Here is a 22,816-nt window from a genome sequence, read left to right as displayed (position 1 = left end):
TCCTCACCTGTGATTAGAGCCAACCAGAACCATCTTGGTGCTCTTTTTGGTGTAAACGCCCAGATCAGTTTGAGCCATTAAATAGCAGAAATGTGCAGCGTCAATCAGCCCCTTTGAAGCTAGTAAACAAAAACACATCATCTTGTTGTGCTCATTTATTTAAATGTCTTCAGCTGCAGTTCTAGCATACCAAGCGTGTCCCCCATGGTGGTAATAGTGCGAGTGTCCAGGTCCAATGTATGTGTGAGGTTTGACAAAACCATGGCCAGGTGAGGGCGCCAGTCACCCCACTTCTCCTCTCCACAGCACTGCAGACAAACAAAAATGGCATACCCCAATACTACAGCATTTTAATGAATTCTTCGTACAAAGAACTAAAGCACTTACAGTAGCTGAAGCAGGCATTCTACCAGACATGAGTTGGTACACTGTCTGGAGAGGGTCATTGATGGGCAAGCTATTTGCAAACCTGTCGAAGAAATAAACACAAATGAAAACAAACAAAATATAAGGACCGGTATTACTAGGGCTGTCCCGACAGCATATTTTTGCACCCGAGTCACCAGAGTTCGAGAATCTGCTGATACCGAGTACCCATTAGATACCCCAAAAAAAAAAAAAAAAAGTTTTTATTTTTAAGTTGAACAGAAGTTCCAAAGATGTTACAGTACTGTACTGTGATGCGGTGTATAAAACATATATATTCTTGTACTAAAAAAAATTTTTTTTTAAAAATTCAATCGGCATAAAAAAAATAAATAAATGTGGATATAAGTCGAACAAAAGAAATACTGGCTAACTTGCATGGCAAAAGTATTAGCTTAAATGCCAACTTTAAAAAAAAAAAATTTTTTTTTACAATGCTCCCAACGAATCAGTCAAACACATATTGCACAAAAAGCTGCAAAATAAAATAAATTACAGATGCATAAACAAACATATTAGCTGAAACAAAAACTTACAACCTCCTGTTGACCTTAGGGAGCAGCTGGATTCAGCCATATTAGATGAGTTATGTCATATTCACTGTTGCCACTAGAGGGCAGTGTACCCACTCAAATCAATAATACTAAATGCAACATATTCAAAACAAACCATCACAACGCCACTTTAACGAACCCTTGAAGCAGCAAAATTTGATTCAACGCTTTTTTTCTAATCAAAATACTCATGTTAATCAATTAATCGTTGTAGCACTAAACTAATTATAACCACAAGGTGGCAGTAACATCCTATAAAATGTCAACTGGCTCTTAACACTGGAGACTTTAGCCAGCACAACAAAATATCTATAAATATTTTTAAATTAAAAACCCAATCCTTTTCACCAAATTCCAATCCTCTGAAAAATGGCCCGATCTGCCCGATTTCCGATCACGTGATCGGATCCGGCACATCCTTATGTATTATTGTTGAAAAGGATGAATAATTAAGCAGGACTTGGCTCATTGGAGAATTACAGGACATTTTAAATAGTCAAAATACAAAATACTGAAACAAACAGTTTCCAAGTAAACTTACTTGTTCTATGACAATCTAAAAATAAAATAATGCAGGAAAATCTTTTTTAAAACATCAAAAAAGTCTGGAGTGCTAACTAATATGCCATTTTTATATACCATACTGTATAGAAGATGGTACTCTTCAGAAAGGGGAACACTCACCTTGTCATGACACGTGCATGTGTCCTGTTGTCCATCTTACTGGCCAACAGGAGGGCGTGGCCCCACAGACCTGCTTTCATAGCTGCTTCAAGTGCATCCTGATAAGCAGAAAAAGGAAAATGTTTTACAGTTAGCATGAAACATACTGACGCAACATTAATGACATCTTTTTTACCTTCTTGCGACCAAACAACAGCAGCTCCCTGAAGCGCTCCGTTTCTTTTCCAACATTTTCTGGCACCGTCATGAAGGTATCTGACAAGAGGGACAGGGGTCCAGCTCCTGGCTCCTCTTCGGCTCTGGCCAACGGCTCATTGTTGAAATCAATCAGGTTTGCTTCATTCGGACTCTTGCCTGGTAGCCACACGGAGCGATGCTCCTTCAGCAACAGGTCGGCAATGTCGGTGCCTACCACAGTCTTGAGGATACAAGTGTTATGGTGAGAAAATTTGTCTAATATATATACACACACACACACTGTACAGTCTCTGACAAAAGTCTTGTCGCTTATCCATTTTGTAGATACAATGGCATATAACCTGACTTTTAATCAGTCAATTGGTTTCAGAAATGGCTCATATGAAACCTAAGACCCTCCCAAATGATGTCGAATGTACAAAAATATATTTGTTTCACTGAAAAAAGATTAATTATCTAATGAAGACATAAGGTCAAATTTTGGCAAAACATAAGTTTTGTCGCTTACAGAAAGTAGTGTGAAAATTGAACAAAAAATGTACTTAAAATACAAAAAAATGTTACATAACATAAGCGAATTAAATAATGGTGCTGTGAGATCCAAATTTAATATTTTGTATGACTTCCATGGGTTTCCGCAAGGATTCATACAATTTATTGATGAAGTCATCAGGAACATCAAATAAAGCAGTCTTGCATGCCTCCCAGAGCTCATCAACATTCTTGGGTTTCGTCTTCCATGCTTCCTCTTTCATCCTACCCCAGACATGCTTAATGATGTTCATGTCTGGTGACTAGGCTGGCCAGTCCTGGAGCATCTTGATCTTCTTTGCCTTGAGGCACTTTGAGGTAGAGATTGAAGTATGCAATGGAGCACCATCCTGCTGCAGAATTTGTCCCTTTTTATGGTAAGAAATGTAAGAGGCAGCTAAGATTTGTTGATATTTCAGACTATCTCTCAGGGTGCAGACAATTAAAAAACCATGTGGCATTTGACAAGGCCCACAGCCTGTCAAAAGGATGGACGCTGGAAAAGTGGCAAAAGGTGGATTTTCAGATGAATCTTCCATTGAATTATACACCACAGTCGCCGCAAATATTGCAGGAGACCTACTGGAGCTGGCATGGATCCGAGATTCACTCAGAAAAGAGTGAAGTTTAGTGGTGGCAAAATCATGGTCTGGGGTTACATCCAGTATGGGGGTGTGCGAGAGATCTGCAGGGTGGAAGGCAACATAAATAGTCTAAAATATCAACAAATCTTAGCTGCTTCTTACATTCCTAACCCTAAAAAGGGACAAATTCTGCAGCAGGATGGTGCTCCATCGCATACTTCAATCTCTACCTCAGTTCCTCAAGGCAAAGAAGTTCAAGATCCTCAAGATTTTAATAAAGTACTGTATTGTAGTAGAAAAACGCTTGGCTTTATTAATGCTTCCGTTACCTCCCTTGGCTGTGACTCTTGGAGTAACATGTGGAAATTACAAACTGCTCAGGATCACTTTAACATGTGGCGTTTATTGCCACGAACACAACACGTCCAGCTGCCTCGAACGTCGCCACACACATTCATTCCAGTGTGCGCCTCGTTATCCCCCCGCCTGCGCGATGCACACACAGAGCCTGTCTGTTCCAAGGCAGCACTTAATTCAGTGAGTCTACGCAAAACCTCTCACTTGAGTTGCCACAAAAACTTTTAAAAAGTTAAATGATGATTGACGCATGCGGCGCTTTTGAAGCCCGTGACTCTGGCAAGCTCAAACACAAACAGTTGTCAACATCCTTAACTTTAATAAGCAAGTCCAGTGAACATGCACTGCCTGCCTGGGGAACAAAGAGCAGGGAGACAGAGGGAGTTAGCGAGAGTGAGACTAAGCAATAGGCTCGGGACAGCTCATCTGGTATTTATTTATTTATTTATTTTTTTTAAATAGCGAGGGATCACTGTAAACCTAAATATTTGCCAATTAACTCTCTTATCTACTTATGAAAGATGATTTCCAATATAAACAAAGTCATATCAAACAACAATTTTTCATATTACTGTTGATTAGTAACAAGAAAATCCTTCGGAGTAGTAGTTGATCTACTAATTCATGGAACTTCAAGCTTTGTAAATATATAGCACAATGATGTTTTTGCCTAAATCAGACCATGTAGTTGTGGAGGGCCTTATAACCATCCTTCTCTTGATTACTTAAATGACTAGCTACAGCTCTGGGCCGAGCCATTGTCGCTGCAGTTTAAACTTTCATCTACCAGGACTTTTAATACGGACTATATTTACAGTAGTAGCATAAATCACTTTTTCCTATACAGAGATACCAACCCCTATCATCACTTCTCAGGAGCATTCTGGATATTTTATGAGGAACATTTTGATTTTGTCAGGAAGGCTCGTCTCAGCCAGAAAAAAAGACACGGCACTGAACAACACATATTTTCTTAATGCGGATAATGAGGGTCGGTTGTACATACAGTTTGTGGCAATCTTACCCCATTTTGTCTACACAGCAGCACGATGAAGTCCCAAAGTAGGCGGGCGGAGTCTCGGTCTAAGAGGTTGTTGTCATGGGAACATGCCACCGCTTTGTTCTGGGAGAACTTTATCACATCCACCTTGTGGGTCTCCTCCCTGAGCCAGATGTCAAATGTGACATGTTTGTGAAGTTAGAGAAAAAACAGGTTTAGAAAGATCAGTTCACAAATGATAGAAGAGGACTTAAAAGTTAGATTCCACGAGAAGATTGACCTACTTCACAAGCGGCCCAGGGAAAGATCGTAGTTCTTCCTGATCCAAAGAGTTCTGCAACATTGTCTGATAATTATAAAATAATACATTTTCAATTACATAGTAGACTAAAGCTATATACATCAGTGATTTTAAATGTACCTCCAAGTTGTGAATATCAACAAGAGCAGGCTGTCCCGCTGAAGGAAGATTGGGCAGAACCTGGACGAGATGACCACCGGGTCCAAAGCGGGCGCAACGGTGGGGCATGGTGAACTTCTCCGGAGTGGCCGGACGGGGGGGTGCTAGAGGGAGAACCTTGCACACATGAGAGCGAGCAAGTAGTCATCATCTTTAAAGATGAAGCAATACTTACGTTGTTCAGGAGCGATCCAGGTGCTGTCTGATGTGTACTCTGAGGGATAAAGGTACTGGCCATAATTCTGGGATGCGTCAGTTTGGTTTGGGTATTGTCCATAAGAATAGTCCACAGGCAGTGTGGATGACGTGGCATCATAGACCGCTGACACCAAGTCTGGCTGGCTCCTATATGCTTGACTCTTTAAGTGTTGAGGGAGGGCAAACAATTTGGCATCAGACAATGAGCCGATATTCACACAGAGTTTGAGATACCGTGGAATGAAAAAGTATCTGAACCTTTTGGAATTTCTCACATTTCTGCATAAAATCACCATCAAATGTGATCTAATCTTTTTCAAAATCACACAGATAAAAATACAGTGTTGCTTTAACTAAAACCACCCAAACATTTATTGGTAGAGATGTCCCGATCGATCGGCATGATCGGGTCCGATCACGTCATTTTCAAAGTATCAGAATCGGCAAAAAAATATCTGCCATGCCTTTTTTTAAATATATATATATTTTAATTAAATCATTTTCTAATTGTATTTAATGTTACAGACATAATATGTTACACTCATCCAGAGTCTTTAGTTTAGGCTTAAGGTAGGGTTATCAACAATATCCCGATAACGGCGGCAATTAATTTATTAAAAATGTGTCACGTTAAAATATTTAACGCTATTAATATATGCACTGCATGACTCTCTCACTCATTGTTGCGCACAATCTGTAATGACGCCGTTTTACCTATATAAAGAGATACAGGGCAGCGCAAAATGAGGAGAGTGAATTTTGGCAGCCTTTGGAGCCTTTCTTCAATTGGCTAAAACCTTGCAATCACTCTCCCTATGATTAGAAATATCTTGGGAAGCAATGTGAAGAAGCAAGGTGGCAATTGATCTTTGTCTTAACACCTTAAGTTATTCCCCAAAGCAGAGAAGATATATCCATTGGTAGCATGACGCACAGTCATGGTTTTACTTCCCATCATGGTTCCACTTCCCATCATGCATTGGGGCATGGCTGCAGTATCATTTACTGAAAGCTCAACAAATACACTAGATGGCAATATTGAGTCACAATATACAAAGTCACAAGTCTTTCACATCCACTATATGTAAAACCATGACCAAGAATGGTGTTCATTGGAGGACTCCATTGAGGAAGCCACTGCGGGCTTTAAAAAAACGTTGTTCGTTTAATGTTCACAAAAAGGCACTTGGATAGTGCATAGACGTTTTGGCAAAATACTTTGTGGACTGATAAAAGCAAAGTTGAATTGATCGGGAGTAACACACAACGTCATGTGTAGAGGAAAAATGGAACAGCTCACCAACATCAACATCTCATCCCCACCGTGCTTCAGCATCATGATTTGGGGCTGTTTTGCTACCTCAGGGCCTGGACAACTTGCAATCATTAATGGAAGAATGAAAAAGTTTATCAGGATATTTTGCAGGAAAATCTGAGGCCGTTTGTCAGATAGTTGAAGCTAAAAAGATGGATGCTGTAATAAGACAATGATCCGAAACACAGAAGTAAATCAATGGTTTCAGCAGAACAAAATACACGTTCTGCAGTGGCCAAGTGAAACTCCAGACTTGAACCCCATTAAGATGCTGTGGCATGACCTAAAGACAGCGTTTCATGCCAGACATCCCAGGAATCTGACTGAACTACAGCAGTTTTGTAGAGAAGAATGGGCCACAGTTAGTCCTGATCGATGTGCCAGACTGATCTGCAGCTACAGGAAGCATCTGGTTGAAGTTATTGCTGCCAAAGGGAGGGGGAACAAAATAGTAACTGTGATGGTTCACTTATTTTTCCGCCCTCTGTCATTATTTGCATACTATCCTCATTAAAATATGAAAACCTATAAATGTTTGGGTGGTTTTAGTTAAAGCAGACACTGTTATTTCATCTGTGTGATTTTGACATAGATCAGATCACATTAGATGGAGATTTTATGCAGAAATGTGAGAAATTCCAATTCAATTCATACCACTGTAGCAACAAGTCGGAATGGGATCCCCTCCCCCCAAAAAAACCAAAGTGAATTTGTGAAAAGTGAATATGCATACTGTGAATATTTATACTCAAATAACGATCTCTTCGTTTTTACTCAACACTTTTACTTACTCAGCATTGAATCTGGATACATTTAGTTAAACACAAAGCTATTTTTCAGTTGAGTAACTGGCAACAGGTCGGAAGACAGGTCAAGTTTAAAATCATCAATGGATGCTGGCAACAGATGTCCAATTGATTTAAACTGGGAGGTTAACTAAAAGTCCTCGCAAGTTCAAACGGATTGGACGTCTATCACCGTCAATGGCAACCTATAGGTTAAGTGCAGAATTTAATAGGGAAAAAAACCTGACTTTTAGAAACTGGCTACCTGTTGGGACCTTGAGCTGAAGCTGCTTCGTCTGCTGTGGTGGCTATGAGAGCTGTGTACACTGTGAGCAGACTGTTCACTGTGTACACTACGTCGGTCAAAGTCATCATTGTAAGCATCGCCACCTCGCCGCCGGTAGTCGTCATCGAAGCTGCTATCGTACCCGGGGTAGTAGCGCCACTGGTCATCGTAGCCTTCTTTCCTATAAAAAGTATGTATTATTTTACATGAGTAAGTCGTTCCAATTGCTGTAAAGTTTCAGCATATTTTTCATAAAATATACCTGTTTGGATACATTTGTTGATTATAGTAGTTGTCTCTGCTTCTATATGCGTCATCATAAGTGGACCAATAGGACTGATCATAGTAACCTCTGTATCTTGGGTCATAGTGTCCATAGTTGTATCCTAGTAAAAGCAACAATGAGGTTCATGCTTTCAATTTTGGGAAGTTTATTTCTACAAAATTCAGACAACAATGAATTTCTAATACCCGCATAATCATAGTGCTTGGCGTAATTTGCATAATATTCATCATAGGCACTTCGGTTCGCTCTGTGGTAGTCCTCAGTGTAGCCTTGCCTTAAGAGAGAAAAGGGACCAAAAGAAAAAATGATAAAGTGCAAAGCATATTAAAGACAACATTAGGATTGAAGCTATCGATTATATTAGTAGTCGATTAATCGATGAACTAGTTATTTCAAATAATGGAGTAACCTGATAAGGAACATGAAAAATTAAAATATCTGAGCTGAAGCTCAAACGGCATGAAAAAATAAAAAAGGATCTATGTACAACAGAAGAACAATGGCTAACTTACATAGCAAAAGTACACTAGCTTAAATGCTATAAAACGCCAATGTTTTTTTTCACAATGTTCTTAACAAATGGTTCAGACACATTCTCCCACAAAAAACTGCTAAATATACCTATAAACTAAATTATGAATGCATTAAAAAAAATCATAAGCTCATACAAAAACTTGGCTTATGTTTGTCTTAACATGGAGCATGTGAAATGAAGCAGACTAGAGGGCAGTGTATTCACCCAAATCGATAAGACTAAATGCAAACACTTTCAAAATAAACCACTACAACGCCACTTTAGTTAAACGAATACTCGCAGCAAAATTAAATTTGAATCTTTTTCTAATCCAATACTCTAGTTAATCGATTAATTGTTGCAGCACTAGACAGCATACAGATGGGAAGTGGGTTCACACGACACCCTTGCCCTAACCTGGATGAGGGGCGGTCAGAGTACTGACTGGTCCTGGAGCTGGGACGCTCGGGTTGAGGCTCTCGATACTGATAGTTTGGGTCACGGTAAGCTGGGTTGGGGCCCTCGTACCTGCCATACCATGGATCACCTCTGCTTCTATATGGTCCCTCCTGATGTTTATAAATTTAAAACATGTCACTTTTGGCTTTCTTCAACTTCTCAATAACAAGGCAATCTTCTTAATATTACCTGATAATACTGCTGAGCTCTAGGATCCCCAGGTGGGTATGGACCAGAAGGATATGGTGCTCGGCCATCAGGATATTCTCCGTAGTTTCCATAATAGCCTCCGTACATCTGCCCTGGTCCAGGAGGAGGGGGCCCGTAGCCCTGCTGGCTGCCAGAGGAGGAAGGTGGTCGAGGCGGCTCTGATGGAGCTTGCTGGGAAGGAATTGATCCAGGAGGAACGCTTGCAGTTGCAGCACCTTGCATCTGGGATGGATACTGACTAGATGAAGGCTGTGCTCCCCTTACGGAAAAAGAGGGATCACTTTGCGCCTGTGCTGCAGCATGTGCCTCTGGTATCCTTGGAGGATCGGGTTGTGGCTGGATCCCCGTGTTTGCCGAAGACACCACAGAGACCGGTGGGGCGGATGATGACGGAGCTGCAGAAAACTGTGGGGCGGATGGTGATGAGGTTGGCATGGTAGGTGGAGCGGATGTCAAGGAAGCTGTCGTGACTTGTGGTGGAGCTGAAGGGCCAGGAGTCTGGACAGGAGCATTTACGTCCATTCTTAGCCCATGTTGCGCATCTTTGGTGACCTGCATGTAAAATCCATTACTAGACTGCGAAGACTCATGTAAAGCAGAAGGATGGCCAGATGCTTGAATTTGGCTCTGTGATTGGTGCATAGAAAAATCAAGCAGTTCATAATTCGAAGACTGATTATGATTGGTGACAGAAGCAGCAGTGAGAGAAGTCGGAGGATTAACCGGCAGAGCTAAGTGTGTGTCTCTACTCAATGATTGGCCATGAGATACAGAAGGGCGGACTGGATGCGGCTGTGCCAAGGCGCTTCCTGAAGTTGATGCTTCGGCACTTTCTCGAGTCAAATTGAGTGGGACTGGGTTTGAGGCAGGAGCAGGTGGGCTAAGTGGATTCTGATTGAAAGGGAGACCAGATGTAAGGGATACACTGGCTGCCTGTCCGAATGTTTTTGTAGGGGCAGTACTTTGACTTGGGACTTGTGCAAAGGTACTGGGGGGAATCACATAATTAGACACGGGCGGTGCAATCAGAACAGGTTGCTGGAGCGATTCAGACACAAGGAGAGATGCATAGCCCAGATTGCCTTGAGAATCTGCATTGTCTAACTCACTCACCTTTGGTGGGTTCTCTAGGTTTTCTGAATGTTGTTGTGGGGTTCTCTGAGGAGGATGGAGGTCCAGTGGACCATCCTCTGGAGGCTGTATGACATCTACACTAGGCTCCCTTAGCGGAGCGAGAACAGTTGGGGCAGCGGGCGCTAGGACAATGCTGGCGCCCAAGTTGGTAGGATCACTTTGAGCCCATAAAGTCGTGGCAGGGCTCTCACAGGGACGACTGGCGCCCAAGGCACGTGATGAAGGTCGAGAGTGAGCCTGAACCACGGGGTTCGTCAAGTGAGGTACACCGATAGGCAGAGGGTGACCTGGGCCATAAATATTTTCTAAATTATCTGGCGGCTGCTCCAGATTGCCTGGTGTTGGATCCGTGCCACCTTCCGCTACCATTTTAGCCCTATCGACCTCAGCAGGGCGAACCCCGACCCCGTGTAAGCGGACGGGCTCAAACGAGCTGTTAGCACTGGCCTGGAAGGTGCCTGTTGGTTTTGGAGGGCTAGGTGTGGTGGGCCACATTTGCTCGGAGGGGCTAGGCTGAGTGGCCGCATTTCCAGCTGGTGAAGAGTCGATCTGTTCGAAGTAGCCTCCGGCAGCCGCAACAGCGCCTGGAGGCAAGTTGGCATCATCGGCCGGGCGCGGGCTTTCCTGCTGAATAAAAGTACTGACTACACCCTGGTGTCGACGGCCAGCAGTCCCACTTCCGTGACTCATATTACTGTAGTTAGATGATGCACTGGCAGATCTTATTGGTCTGGGAAGGGAATCTGGAGTCTCCAGGTTGGGGCCAGTTTCATAGGTGTCTACTGCATGGGCTGCAGGTAATCCAGCAGGACTACCATGAATTTCACTGGGCAATACTTCCTGATTTGGAACACACTCCAAATTCTCAACATGGTCATACTGAGAATCAGAGGGATTTGGACTCCTCCCTTGCGACGCTGCGTTTCCGTCGTTCATATACGGTATATGTGAATTGTCTTGTAAACGGGATGCTTGGTTATCAAAAGGAACATTTGCTAGACCACTCTGAGCTGGTGGCCCACCTTGCGAATTATTTGAAAGATGTGAGGGATCAGGAATACCGTTCATAACCTTTTTTCGTTCTCCGGCTAAGGTTTCCTCATTTTCTACATCGTCATTGAAAAACATGGACAGTGTACCAGAATCTTGAGCGTATTGAACTGCTGTAGAGGCAGACCCATGCTGAGAACCCACGTTAGGTATATGATGAGATGCACAGTCTGACTGGGGCTGCAAGTGGAGGGGGGCATTCGCCATTTGGTGGTAGGCTGGGTCCTGTGGCGCTTGACTGAACCATGCATCTTGCGGGGCAGAGGTCTGCATGAAGTAGCTCTGGTGTTGGAAATGCGAGTTATGCTGTTGGGTCGTATTTGGTCCAGCCCAATGAGAGCCGGGGGTATTCGCAGGGTTTTGGTGTAGAAGAGGATTTTGAGGATGCCCAAATTGTGTTGGAGGGGTTGGTGCGTTTGAGGGGTGCATCTGGGCCTGCGGCTGTGGATTAAAAGGCTGTTGAGGAGGATCACTCGTAGGCTGAAAATAGTTCTGAACGGATGGAGGGCGACTTCCGTGATCGGAGGCCCTTTGAGAAGAGGTGGCTGCAGGAGGCACTGGCTGGAAGGGGACAGGCTGAGGAGGAGACTGCGCGTGGTATTCCTGATTAAACGTCTGACTTGGTACTGGTTCTGACGGCACAGATGGCGGTTCCGCAGCCACTGCCAACGTATGCTCCCTAGAATTAAAGTAACCTTGTTCAGAATGTGCAGGTTCTGTACGAACACCAGGTGAGGTTGAACTGTGAGGACTGAACATGGGCACCCCTGGCAGAGAGGACGGCTGGGTGCCAGCTGGAGCAGCTGGGATACCCTCAAGTGTCTGCAATTGTGGGTCCTGAACTAGGCCTGCCAGAGTGTAGGTGGAAGTGGGTGGGGCTTGTGCTGGCAGAGAGTTGCTCTGGAGTACTGGGGCACCCCCTGCACTCGTAGAAGGGGGGGCTCGGACAAAGGCAAACGGGTCCGTCATGGGTTGGGTTGAGAGTGGGATTGAAGAAGGTGTTGCTGTTGCTCCTGCATGCTTGAGAGGCCTGGTCCTGCGGAACATATTCGGCCCAGAGGGAGGAGGCGGCCCAGAGGCTCCTGGGGGTCCAGTCCGAGGTGGGGGCTGCATAGCAGCAGAGGTGTGACGAGCAAATTGATCAAGAAGCTCTCACTAATGAAGTTGAAGTCAGTTGTAGCTGGATGAACAAAGAACAGGTGGTTAGCTAAAGGCAACACAAGGCTGAAACCACACCTATGTTTGTGCAGTAGCTACTGATGCCGGTAAATTTTACAGTACAACGTGGCACCTGGCAAGTACAACCTGGAGTGATCGCCAATAACTTAACATGTTTTAGGAATGTAGGAAGAAGCTAGGGTAGTAGCTGTTGCCATCCATGGCAGTGAATTAGCTAACTTTGTAAAAGCAAACACATTACATCATCTAACCAAAGTTTTTTAAAAAATTGTCAAAGCCATTACTACCATAAATGCAAAACAAGCTTATTCAAACCTCACGTGAATGGCAAAAAATTGAGTGCACAATCAGTTGCCCAATTCATCGGCCCAAATAACAATTGGGCATGTTTCTTTCCGTTTCATGAACACTGACTGATTTACAAGGTCAAAGAGTTTGTTCCCAAGCAACTCAAATTAATCAACATTGCGTAAAAACAACAATTCTTCATTCCATTTGTTGACATTTGATCATACGAACTAGAGTTTTGAAGGGAAATAAGATAACTTTGCCCAAATTGTGAGGTGTGCCAGAAAACACTGAGAATTCACATTAGGGCAAAAGCTTATTGCCTGTTAAGCAATAAGCTTAATAATCAAGCAAACCAGAAACATACACATTAAGTTAACACGTCATTCGCTGCGGTTATTGGTGAAACCCATCCAATCTTGTTGAATGAATACTGCCAACCCTCCCAGTTTAAAACGGATTTGACGGCGGTTACCATCAATAGCAGCAAATAAATGAAATTGTCTGTTAGTGTGAATGCCTGCTAACTTGCATAATCCCTGATATCTAATGGTTACCCATCTACAGTACAGTGACTAAATGGCCTTTTGGTCTGACTGAGAAATGAAATTATTTTCAAGTACAGCATTGGCGACCAGTCCAGAGTCCGTAGCCGAATCTAATAAGGATAATGGATGAAAAGTTTTTGTTTATTTTTAACATATCAATGTCACATCGTTAATAAATGCCTAAATTAATTCACACCCCGGGGAAACACGATATCAACACATCATCCGCCACTTGTTGAAAATGTAGCCACTCGATTATTCGTCCAAAAATAAATTATTGAGAGCCAAAATGAGAACTTCCTGTAAAGAGTTCTTGTTTCTTCGACGACTACACAGACACAGTTTAAAAACCCAACACCGTCCTAACACCGTAACTAGCACAACACAGAGGTCCAAAGTCGCCGGAAAATGACCGAATTTAGGACTCACGAACGGCCTTCCTCTAAACTTCTTTCCTTGCAAATTCACAACCGACGAGGGCTCTCCGACGGGCCCCACCGGGTCGCTTGTCACCAGGCGATTGCATTTTACAAAACAAGGTCCAGTATCTCCGGTGTGCTAACGTTAGCATTCAGCGGAGTCGTTAGCATTGCTGCTATCTAGCCTAATTGCTAACAGACGGGAGGGGGGAAACACTTAAGCTTTTCCGCGTCATATCGGGGGATTGAACTAAAAAATGAACCGTGTTGTTGTTTCATAGGTGTGTGTGAGCGTACGCTCCTTAGACGGTATAACATAGAAGCAGAGAAAGGGTAAAGTCTTACAATTGCGCAGGACAGCGAGTTTGACACACCGCCACCATCATCAATAGCCACATCCTACTAGTAGGCTACGTGTACAAGTGGCGTAAGCGGCCAAACAGCAACTTCCTCGCCGCCAGCGGAGGGCGATTTCTTCTTTTAAAGGGGACAATACTAAATTTCGGATCGAGAAAAACGATAACAACCACCTGATATTAAAAAAAAAAAAAAAAAAAAAACATTAAAAGCAAAAAAGACTGCTGTATTAGGCCATGAGTGTTTTTTCGTGGTAGCGTTTATCTATATGTGTCTGTAGGCATCCATCTACAATATAGATAGATGGCCGACATATATAGATTCTATATATATACAGTGGTATGAAAAAGTATTCAGACCTTTTGAATTTCTCACATTTCTGCATAAAATCACCATCAAATGTGATTTGATCTTTGTCAAAATCACACAGATGAAAATACAGTGTCTGCTTTACTTAAAACCACCCAAACAATCATATTTTAATGAAGATAGCATGCAAACAATGACAGACGGGGGGGGGGGGGGGAAATAAGTATTTGAACCCTCTGCCTAAGGAGACTTAAAGACATAGGCGGAGTTTGACTTTTGGGGCAGGGGGGGCACAACATGTTGATGACCCCAAAACGCAGTGTCAGCAATAAAATTAACTTACATGAATATTAAGAATATTAAGTTGACGATATGCATTTTTTTGTTTCCCATCATTCTTGAGGGGAATTCTAAATCAGGCTGCTGAGGCAATACTTTTTGCCAAGATCGTCATCCATTGAATATGGTACGCCTGCCGGTGTTATGCCAATGTAGTTACCCCAGTCAAAAATTGTATGCCTTGGGCGGAGCCATATGAAGGTAGATTTGTGTCTTTGTTATTAAAAAAAAAAGTTGCTTCAATCAAAAATTTGCTTCAATTAAAATAATATTTTTGATAGGGCTGTCAAAATTATCGCGTTAATGGGCGTTAATTAATTTTAAAAATTAATCACGTTAAAATATTTGACGCAATTAACGCAGATGCCCCGCTCAGACAGATTTAAATGACGGTACAGTGAAACACTCACTTGTTAATTGTGTTTTATGGAGTTTTGCCGCCCTCTGCTGGCGCTTGGGTGCGACTGATTTTATAGGCTTCAGCACCCATGAGCATTGTGTCAGTAATTATTGACATCAACAATGGCGGGCTACTAGTTTATTTTTTGATTGAAAATTTTACAAATTTTATTAAAACGAAAACATTAAGAGGGGTTTTAATATAAAATTTCTATAACTTGTACTAACATTTTTCTTTTAAGAACTACAAGTCTTTCTATCCATGGATCGCTTTAACAGAATGTTAATGCCATCTTGTTGATTTATTGTTATAATAAACAAATACAGTCCTTATGTACCGTATGCTGAATGTATATATCCATCTTGTCTTATCCCTCCATTCCAACAATAATTTACAGAAAAATATGGCATATTTTAGAGATGGTTTGAATTGCGATTAATTGCAATTAATTACGATTAATTAATTTTTAAGCTGTAATTAACTCGATTAAAAATTTTAATCGTTTGACAGCCCTAATTTTTGACCCAAAAAATGTCGCTTCAATAAAAAAAAAAAAAAAAAAAAAAGTGTTAAATTGATAAATAAATAAATAAATTTGAACCCCCCCCCCCCCAAAAAAAAATGCATGTGAAAGCTATTTTTATTTTATTTTATTTTTTTTTGATTGAAGTAATGTTGATTTGTGTTTGGGCCACATTGTGGCTAGGACATTTTTGTCTTTATTATTCAATCAAAAAATAAGATGCTTCAAAAAAATATAGAGTTTCAAAAAGGAAATCACTTCAATCAAAAAAAAGAAAAATTTAAATCATAGAAAAAGTTTTTGAATGCGAAAAAATATTTGACATTGGAAAAATTTGCATTTGAACACTTCAATTTTCATTGAAAAAGTTTTCTTTGATTGAAGCAATTTTTTTTGTGTTTGGGCCATATTATGATTAGGATATTTGTGTCTAAATCATTCAATCCCAAAAAAAGTTGCTTTGATCAAAAAAAAATATTTTCAATCAAAGAAAAAAATCATTAAAAAAAATATTTTTTTCTAATGTGTATATATATATATATATATATATATATATATATATGTGTACTGTATCAACTATACAGTATGTAAAACTATGGGCCAAGAATGGTGTTCATGGGAGGAAGACACTGCTGTCTAAAAAAACATTGTTGCTTGTTTAATGTTTGTAAAAAGGCAGTTGGCCACTCCACAGAAGTTTTGGCAAAATATTTTGTGGACTGATAACTGATAAGACCAAAGTTGAATTGTTTGGGAGTAATGCTCATCTTGTATGGAGGAAAAATGGAACAGCTCACCAACATCAACACCTCATCCCCTCCATAAAGCATGGTGGAGGGAGCACCATGATTTGGGGCTGTTTGCTGCCTCAGGTCGTCTGTCAGACAGTTGAAGCTTAAACGAGGATGGATGTTGCAACAAGACAATGATCCAAAACACAGAAGTAAATCGACTTTACAATGGTTTCAGAAGAACAAAATACACGTTCTGGAGTGGCCAAGTCAAAGTCTAGACTTGAACCCCACTGAGATGCTGTGGCATGACCTAAAGACAGCGATTCAGGCCAGACATCCCAGGAATCTGACTGAACTATAGCTGTTTTGTACAGTAGAGAAGAATGGGCCGATATTAGTCCTGATCGATGTGCCAGACTGATCTGCATCTACAGGAAGCGTCTGGTTGAAGTTATAGCTGCCGGGGGGCACAAAATATTAAATGTGATGGTTCACTTACTTATTTTTCCCCCTTCTGTCATTGTTTGCATACTACCTTCATTAAAATATGGAAACATATAAATGCTTGGGTGGTTTTAGTTAAAACAGACACTGTTACTTCATTTGTGTGATTTTGACAAAGATCAGATCACATTTGATGGTGATGTTGTGCAGAAATGTGAGAAATTCCAAAAGGTTCAGATACTTTATCATACCACTGTATACAGTATATGGCGGAAAACACAGACTAGGCTGAAAAAGCAGTTTCTGCTCTTGCCCCCCTCTTTAAAATAAACTGCTGTATTTTAAGCCAAAAAAACTTTTGTGTTTGATAGAAAACTATGTCTATATGCTGCCGTAGGAGATTCATTGCGCATTAAGGCCCCGAACTATTTTTAATTTGTCCGTTATACCCTGGAAACCCCCGTTTACAGATGTCGCGCAACCACTTTTGTTTCAACCTAGCCATAAGAAGAAGGTAAGCAATCGTATTTGTTATTCGAAATGTCTGTCATTTTTAGCTTAGCATCATTAATTGATGTCTAAATTTAGTTTAAAAAAAAAAAAACGACTTTAAAAAAATTATTTACTTGCATATTTTAAACTTTTAAACAAATTACGTCGCAATGAAAAAATTATATCTGTAAAAAAGTCACGGATATCTACCTCATAACTATCGGTTAATTGTATTTTTTCGTTACTGTCGTATTTTCCCCAATATTTTAGATGATAATCAATCCAAACAAAGAAAAAAAATAAATAATAAATTTTTTTTAAAAAGCTTAAAAGGGTAAGTATATGAAAATGACCACTCCTTGATGTCTGCGATTTCTGTATCGCGACCCTTATTATATTACCATGTTTCACCCATAAAATTCCCCAGAAATCCAGCTGTGGCCATTCACATCAGTGTTTTGACACTCGTTGATACATGCTACATGGAGTTTTTGGAGCGAAAAGAGGTAAGTACGCGATAATATCTCGTTAAAATCATGGTGTCTTTTTATTGTCTCGCGTGCTCTCACCTCCAGTTAGGGTTTTGCTGTTTAATTTTTTTTTTTTTTTTAAAGCCCTCCTGTTCAAAATTTTTCTTCCCCCAGAAAATTGACATTGACATTTTAAGCTTTCCAATGATGTATCACACATGCCTATCGGACAATTTTGAAAGTTGGCCAAACAGAGCGGAACTTCAAGTCACCTGAGTGTTTTCCGCCACACACACACACACACACACACACACACACACACACACACACACACACACACACACACACACACACACACACATATATATATATATATATATTCTGTATATAAGTTTGGACACATCTTATAATTCAATGCCTTTTCTTTATTTTTATGACTATTTACAATATTGATTCTCACTGAAGGCATCAAAACTATGGATGATCACATGTGAAAAGGTGAAATAAATTAAAACATATTCAAGTTCCAACACCCTTTGCTCTGATTACTGTTGCAGAGGTGGGTAGAGTAGCTTAAAATCTTACTCACTTAAGAGTAGTGTCACTTCAAAATATTATAAATTAAGTAAAAGTAAAAGTAGTCATCCCAAAAAATGTACTCAAGTACAAGTAAAAAAGTATTTGGTGAAAAGAATACTCGGGTAATGAGTAACATTGTGAGTAACTGCTTACGATATTGTGCTCAGAGAGAGGCTCTGGCCTTCTCTGCCCAAATTGGTGCCCCTTCTAATGAACTGTATTTTGGCAGTAGCTATTTAACATACCACAAGAGGGCGCCCAGTAGCTACTTACAGTGCCACCTAGTGAGAATCAGTCATCTTATGGTAGCATATCTGCCTACCACCAGTGATGTTTTGGATTTAAAAGACGGCCCCTTCCTCCTCTGTAAGGTTTGCATGCTCTTTCTGATGTTCTCTGTGTACTTGGGCTTCCTTCCGCATTCCAACAAGTAGCCTATGTTAAGTTTATTCAAGAATAAATTGTCCATGGGTATGAATTAGATTGTGAATGGGTGTTTGTCTGTCAGAGTGTAGAGTATATCAGTCAGTAATTTGTCAAACTATACCTTTAAAACATAGGTGGATAACACTGATGAATGAGTCAATATAAGCAGAACTGTCAATCTCAACTAATAATTCAAATAATTCGACCTCTAATGTATGATATTGTATGTCCTTGAATATGTATGTTCGTGCGTTTGTGTATTTAGAGGTTAAAACTCCAAATGTGCATACTGACTATAAGTAGCATCCCTCCTGCTTTTTTAGATAATGATGCAGGTCTGTTAACAATCACCCTGCATTGAGTTCTCAGCTTCAGTAGGTGCAAGCTGACCGAGACAGGGGCCGTCACTTGTGTTAGGGGAAGATTAGAATCTAAAGGTGTTTAAACGTGGGTTTTGCTGTCTTTGCAGGATGTCAGATAACTGTAGTCAGGGCTCATTATATCAGTGCATCACAGAGAACAGCACTCCACCATGGTTCACATAGGCTTTGGCTGCTGCTTATTCCAAACAGTACACAAGGGGTGACATTTCTGGAAGAAAAAAAAATTCACAGTAATCTTGAGTTCAGTTTAACTAAACTCTCTCCGTGCAAGCAAAGCTTCATATGTTGCCAGCACTTTTACAGCATTCTGATTCTTTCAAGACCAACAGAATATTCAGTTCTGTCTGAACGTATGCAACGATATGCATCCGAGGGGACTGCAGTTTGGATGTTTAGCGAAGTTCAGTTTACAGTACAATCAGGGGTGAAAGTGGGCCGGAACGGCGTTCGGTCATGAGTTTCCGAGCCAGAACGCTGTTCCTGCATACGGTGCTTTGATTCCGAAATATGATGGCAACTGTCAAAACCCTTTGTGTAATAGTTTGTCTTAAAGTACAGTCCCTGACAAAAGTCTTGTCGCTTATCCATTTTGTCGAAAAAATTGCTAATAACCTGACTTTTAATAATTCAATTGGTTTCAGAAATGGCTCATATGAAAGCTAAAACCCTCCCAAATGATGTTGAATGTACAAAAATATATTTCTTTCACTGAAAAAAGATCAATCATTTAGTGAAGACATAAATGTCAAATTTTGGCAAGACAAAAGTTTTGTCGCCTACAGAAAGTAGTGTGAAAATTAGGGTTGTTCCGATCATGTTTTTTTTGCTTCCGATCCGATCCTGATCGTTTTAGTTTGAGTATCTGCCGATCTCGATATTTCCCGAACCGATTGCTTTTTTTGCTCCCGATTAAATTCCAATCAGTTCCCGATAATTTTTCCCGATCATATACATTTTGGCAATGCATTAAGAAAAAAATGAATAAAACTCGGACGAATATATACCTTCAACATACAGTACATAAGTACTGTATTTGTTTAATTATGACAATAAATCCTCAAGATGGCATTTACATTATTAACCAGGCCCGGATCTAGGTTTACCCACCAGAGTGGGCACTAAGAAATCTTGAGGGGGCACCCCCAATGCAGGCTTTTTTTTACCCGCTGCATTTCTTTAATTTTTCTTAAATCTAGTCGAATAATTTTCTCCATCTTGTTCTGAGTGTTAACGGCTGGTTAACAGATTAATGCATCAGATTCTTCCACTTACTTTAAGTAAATATTACTATTGCTACAGTATTTGTTCTTATTAAGGCCATACAACTACAAGTTGGTCATTTTTCACCTAAATCAAGAGAAAAATGCTTTCAAATAATGTTTTGAACAATATCTATTCTTGAATTTAAAAACATTTCTGACAAGTTTTTTAAGCTTATTTTCAGCTAGGTATTTTTCTTATTTCAAGAAATCTAAGTGAGTAAATTTAATTGAAGCACTCGCAGATAATTTCACTTATTTCTAGTATATTTACACTGAAAACAAGGGAAGCTTTTCTTTTTTTTGGTTTGGGTTTTGCAGTGCATATGTAGTGGTTTCATTGGTACACCGTTTGATTAAACCTTTGTTTTTAAAAACTACTTAAGAAACATTTTAAAAAACTTCCAGAATAAGTGTCTGGATTTTATAAGCAAATTTAAATTGCAATATTTAAACACAGAGGTGGGTAGAGCAGCCAACATTTTTACTCAACTAAGAGTAGTGCTACTTTAAACTAATATTACTCAAGAGTAAAAGTAGTCATCCAAAAAATGTACTCAAGTACAAATAAAAAGGTATGCAGTGAAAAGAATACTCAATTAAGAGTGACATTTTTAGTAACTGCTTGTTTTTGTTTAATTTTTTCTTTTTTTTTTTTTTTTTTTTTTTTTTACAATGGTATATGAACCGTTGTTATAATGATACTGGACAATAACACATTACATAATCGCATAAAGCCAAAGAAATACAATAAAAATGTATTCCAATGAGAGGGGAAAAAAACATAAACGAGGCATTCTTCGTCCAAAGAGCATGAGTGCCCTCTGGTGGGAAAAATATTTCCTAGTTTGAATAGTGAAGAGTTTCTTCATTATTACTATTTAGAAATTAAAAGGAGCATATATCCTTGGTCAATCAATGCCAAATAAAAACTGGTATAGAGGTTGAAATCCGCACTTTTGAGTCCTGTTGAGAGCAGCGCTCAATATAAAATACTTCATTTTTTACGGTACTAAAGACCACATGATTGAGCAGGCTGGCGTGAAGCTGGGACGGCAAGCTTGCGTCTGATTTGTATAATGGAGTCATGTGATTATTTTTGCGACGTCTCATTGGTGAAATCGGTAGAGCTACTTGGTACTACTACAGCTTTTACAGCTACTCGGCATCGCTGGCAAAAACACTTTTTTATGTTCTGTCGGGAGGAAAACGGCTGCCCACCCAACAATATGGTACAGATATTGTGATATCTTTTTACTTTCTTTGACCGAATATTTAGAGTAACGACCCCACAGTATTATTGCTGTTCTATCAGCTTCCTACCGTCAGCGAACGCCTCTGGTACGGATGGGTGTGTGTGGTTGGATGAGTAGGAGTGGGCGGGGCGAGCGGAGGGTGCGTGTGTGTATGTGCCTGGAGGAGAGAGGAAGCGCGCGGATAATAAACGAGGTTGGAAAAACAGCTTGTTTAGGTGATTGCTTGTTCGGCGTTGCCAACAGCAACCGTTAATCCTGCTTAAAAAAGTAGGTGAGACCAACTCTCCGTGCGTTCTCTATATCCAGTGCGACGCTACAATAGATATTCCCGACATTTTGATTGGGTGGGCACGACTCACGTCTGGGTGGGCCGTGCCCACCCCGGCCCACCCATACATCCGGCCCCGTTATTAACATTCCTTCTGTGAGAGGGATCCACGGATAGAAAGACTTGTAATTCTTAAAGGATAAATGTGACTTTGTATATTGTGACTAAATATTTCCATCTAGTGTATTTGTTGAGCTTTCAGTAAATGATACTGTAGCCATGGCAGAATGCATGATGGGAAGTGCAACCATGACTGTGCTTAGTGCTACCAATTGATATATCTTCTTTGCGTTGGGAAATAAAATAGGTTGTTAAGGAAAAGATCAATTGCTGCCTTGCTTCACCACATTGCTTCCCACAATATTTCTCATCGTAGGGAGAGGGATTGTAAGGCTTTAGCGATTTAAAACAAGGCTCCAAAGGCTGCCAAAATTCACTCTACTCATTTTACGCTGCCTTTTAGCTCCCTAATATAGGTAAAACGGCGCAATTGTGAGTGGATCGTGCAGCACATTCATTAATCGCGTTAAATATTTTAACGTGATACATTTAAAAAAAAAAAATTACCGCCGTTATCGGGATAAATTTGATAACCCTATCTTAAGCCTAAACTAAAGACTCTGGATAAGTGTAACATATTATGTCTGTAACGTTAAATACAATTAGAAAACAATTTAATAAAATTTTTTTTAAAAAATTTAAAAAAGGCATGTCCGATATTTTTTTGCTGATTCCGATATTTTCAAAATGACGTGATCGGACCCGATCGATCGGCATCCCGATCTCATCTCTACTGAAAATTGAACAAAAAATGTACTTCAAATACAAAAATATGTTAAAAACATAAGCGAATTTAGTAGTGGTGCTGTGAGATCCAAATTTAATATTTTGTATGACTTCCATGGGCTTCAGCAAGGATTCATATATTTATTGATGAAGTAATCAGCACCATCAAAGAAAACAGTCTTGCCTGCCTCCCAGTTCATCAACATTCTTGAGTTTCGTCTTCCATGCTTCCTCTTTCATCCTACCCCAGACATGCTCAATGATGT

General features: G+C 40.4%; 1 protein-coding gene across 7 annotated transcripts in view; it reads right to left on the bottom strand.

The window, feature by feature from the left end:
• The window catches only part of sec16a (SEC16 homolog A, endoplasmic reticulum export factor), a 36,752-nt gene extending 15,212 nt beyond the window's left edge, over positions 1–21,540 (bottom strand). For 2 of the 7 annotated variants that reach the window (XM_057818922.1, XM_057818927.1), the window contains exons 1-15: positions 13,476–13,626; positions 8,827–12,211; positions 8,596–8,747; positions 7,850–7,938; positions 7,641–7,764; positions 7,358–7,559; positions 4,970–5,153; positions 4,756–4,898; positions 4,619–4,680; positions 4,359–4,497; positions 1,840–2,082; positions 1,665–1,762; positions 388–469; positions 191–308; positions 8–119 (exon numbers count right to left, since the gene is read on the bottom strand). In XM_057818922.1, coding sequence (XP_057674905.1) covers positions 8–119; positions 191–308; positions 388–469; positions 1,665–1,762; positions 1,840–2,082; positions 4,359–4,497; positions 4,619–4,680; positions 4,756–4,898; positions 4,970–5,153; positions 7,358–7,559; positions 7,641–7,764; positions 7,850–7,938; positions 8,596–8,747; positions 8,827–12,144 — 5,066 coding nt within the window. In that variant the 5' untranslated portion in view covers positions 12,145–12,211; positions 13,476–13,626. Of the gene's footprint in view, positions 1–7; positions 120–190; positions 309–387; positions 470–1,664; positions 1,763–1,839; positions 2,083–4,358; positions 4,498–4,618; positions 4,681–4,755; positions 4,899–4,969; positions 5,154–7,357; positions 7,560–7,640; positions 7,765–7,849; positions 7,939–8,595; positions 8,748–8,826; positions 12,212–13,475; positions 13,628–13,810; positions 13,893–21,503 lie in introns of those variants that run through there. The other 5 variants (XM_057818928.1, XM_057818924.1, XM_057818923.1 and 2 more) reach the window with 5 other exon arrangements.
• Positions 21,541–22,816: the final 1,276 nt, after the last annotated feature.

The sequence above is a fragment of the Corythoichthys intestinalis genome, chromosome 17, assembly GCF_030265065.1.
Source record: "Corythoichthys intestinalis isolate RoL2023-P3 chromosome 17, ASM3026506v1, whole genome shotgun sequence".
Classification (NCBI taxonomy): Eukaryota; Metazoa; Chordata; class Actinopteri; order Syngnathiformes; family Syngnathidae; genus Corythoichthys; species Corythoichthys intestinalis.
Note: the sequence above shows the minus strand (reverse complement) of the source record. Positions and strands in the feature narration are given on the sequence as shown.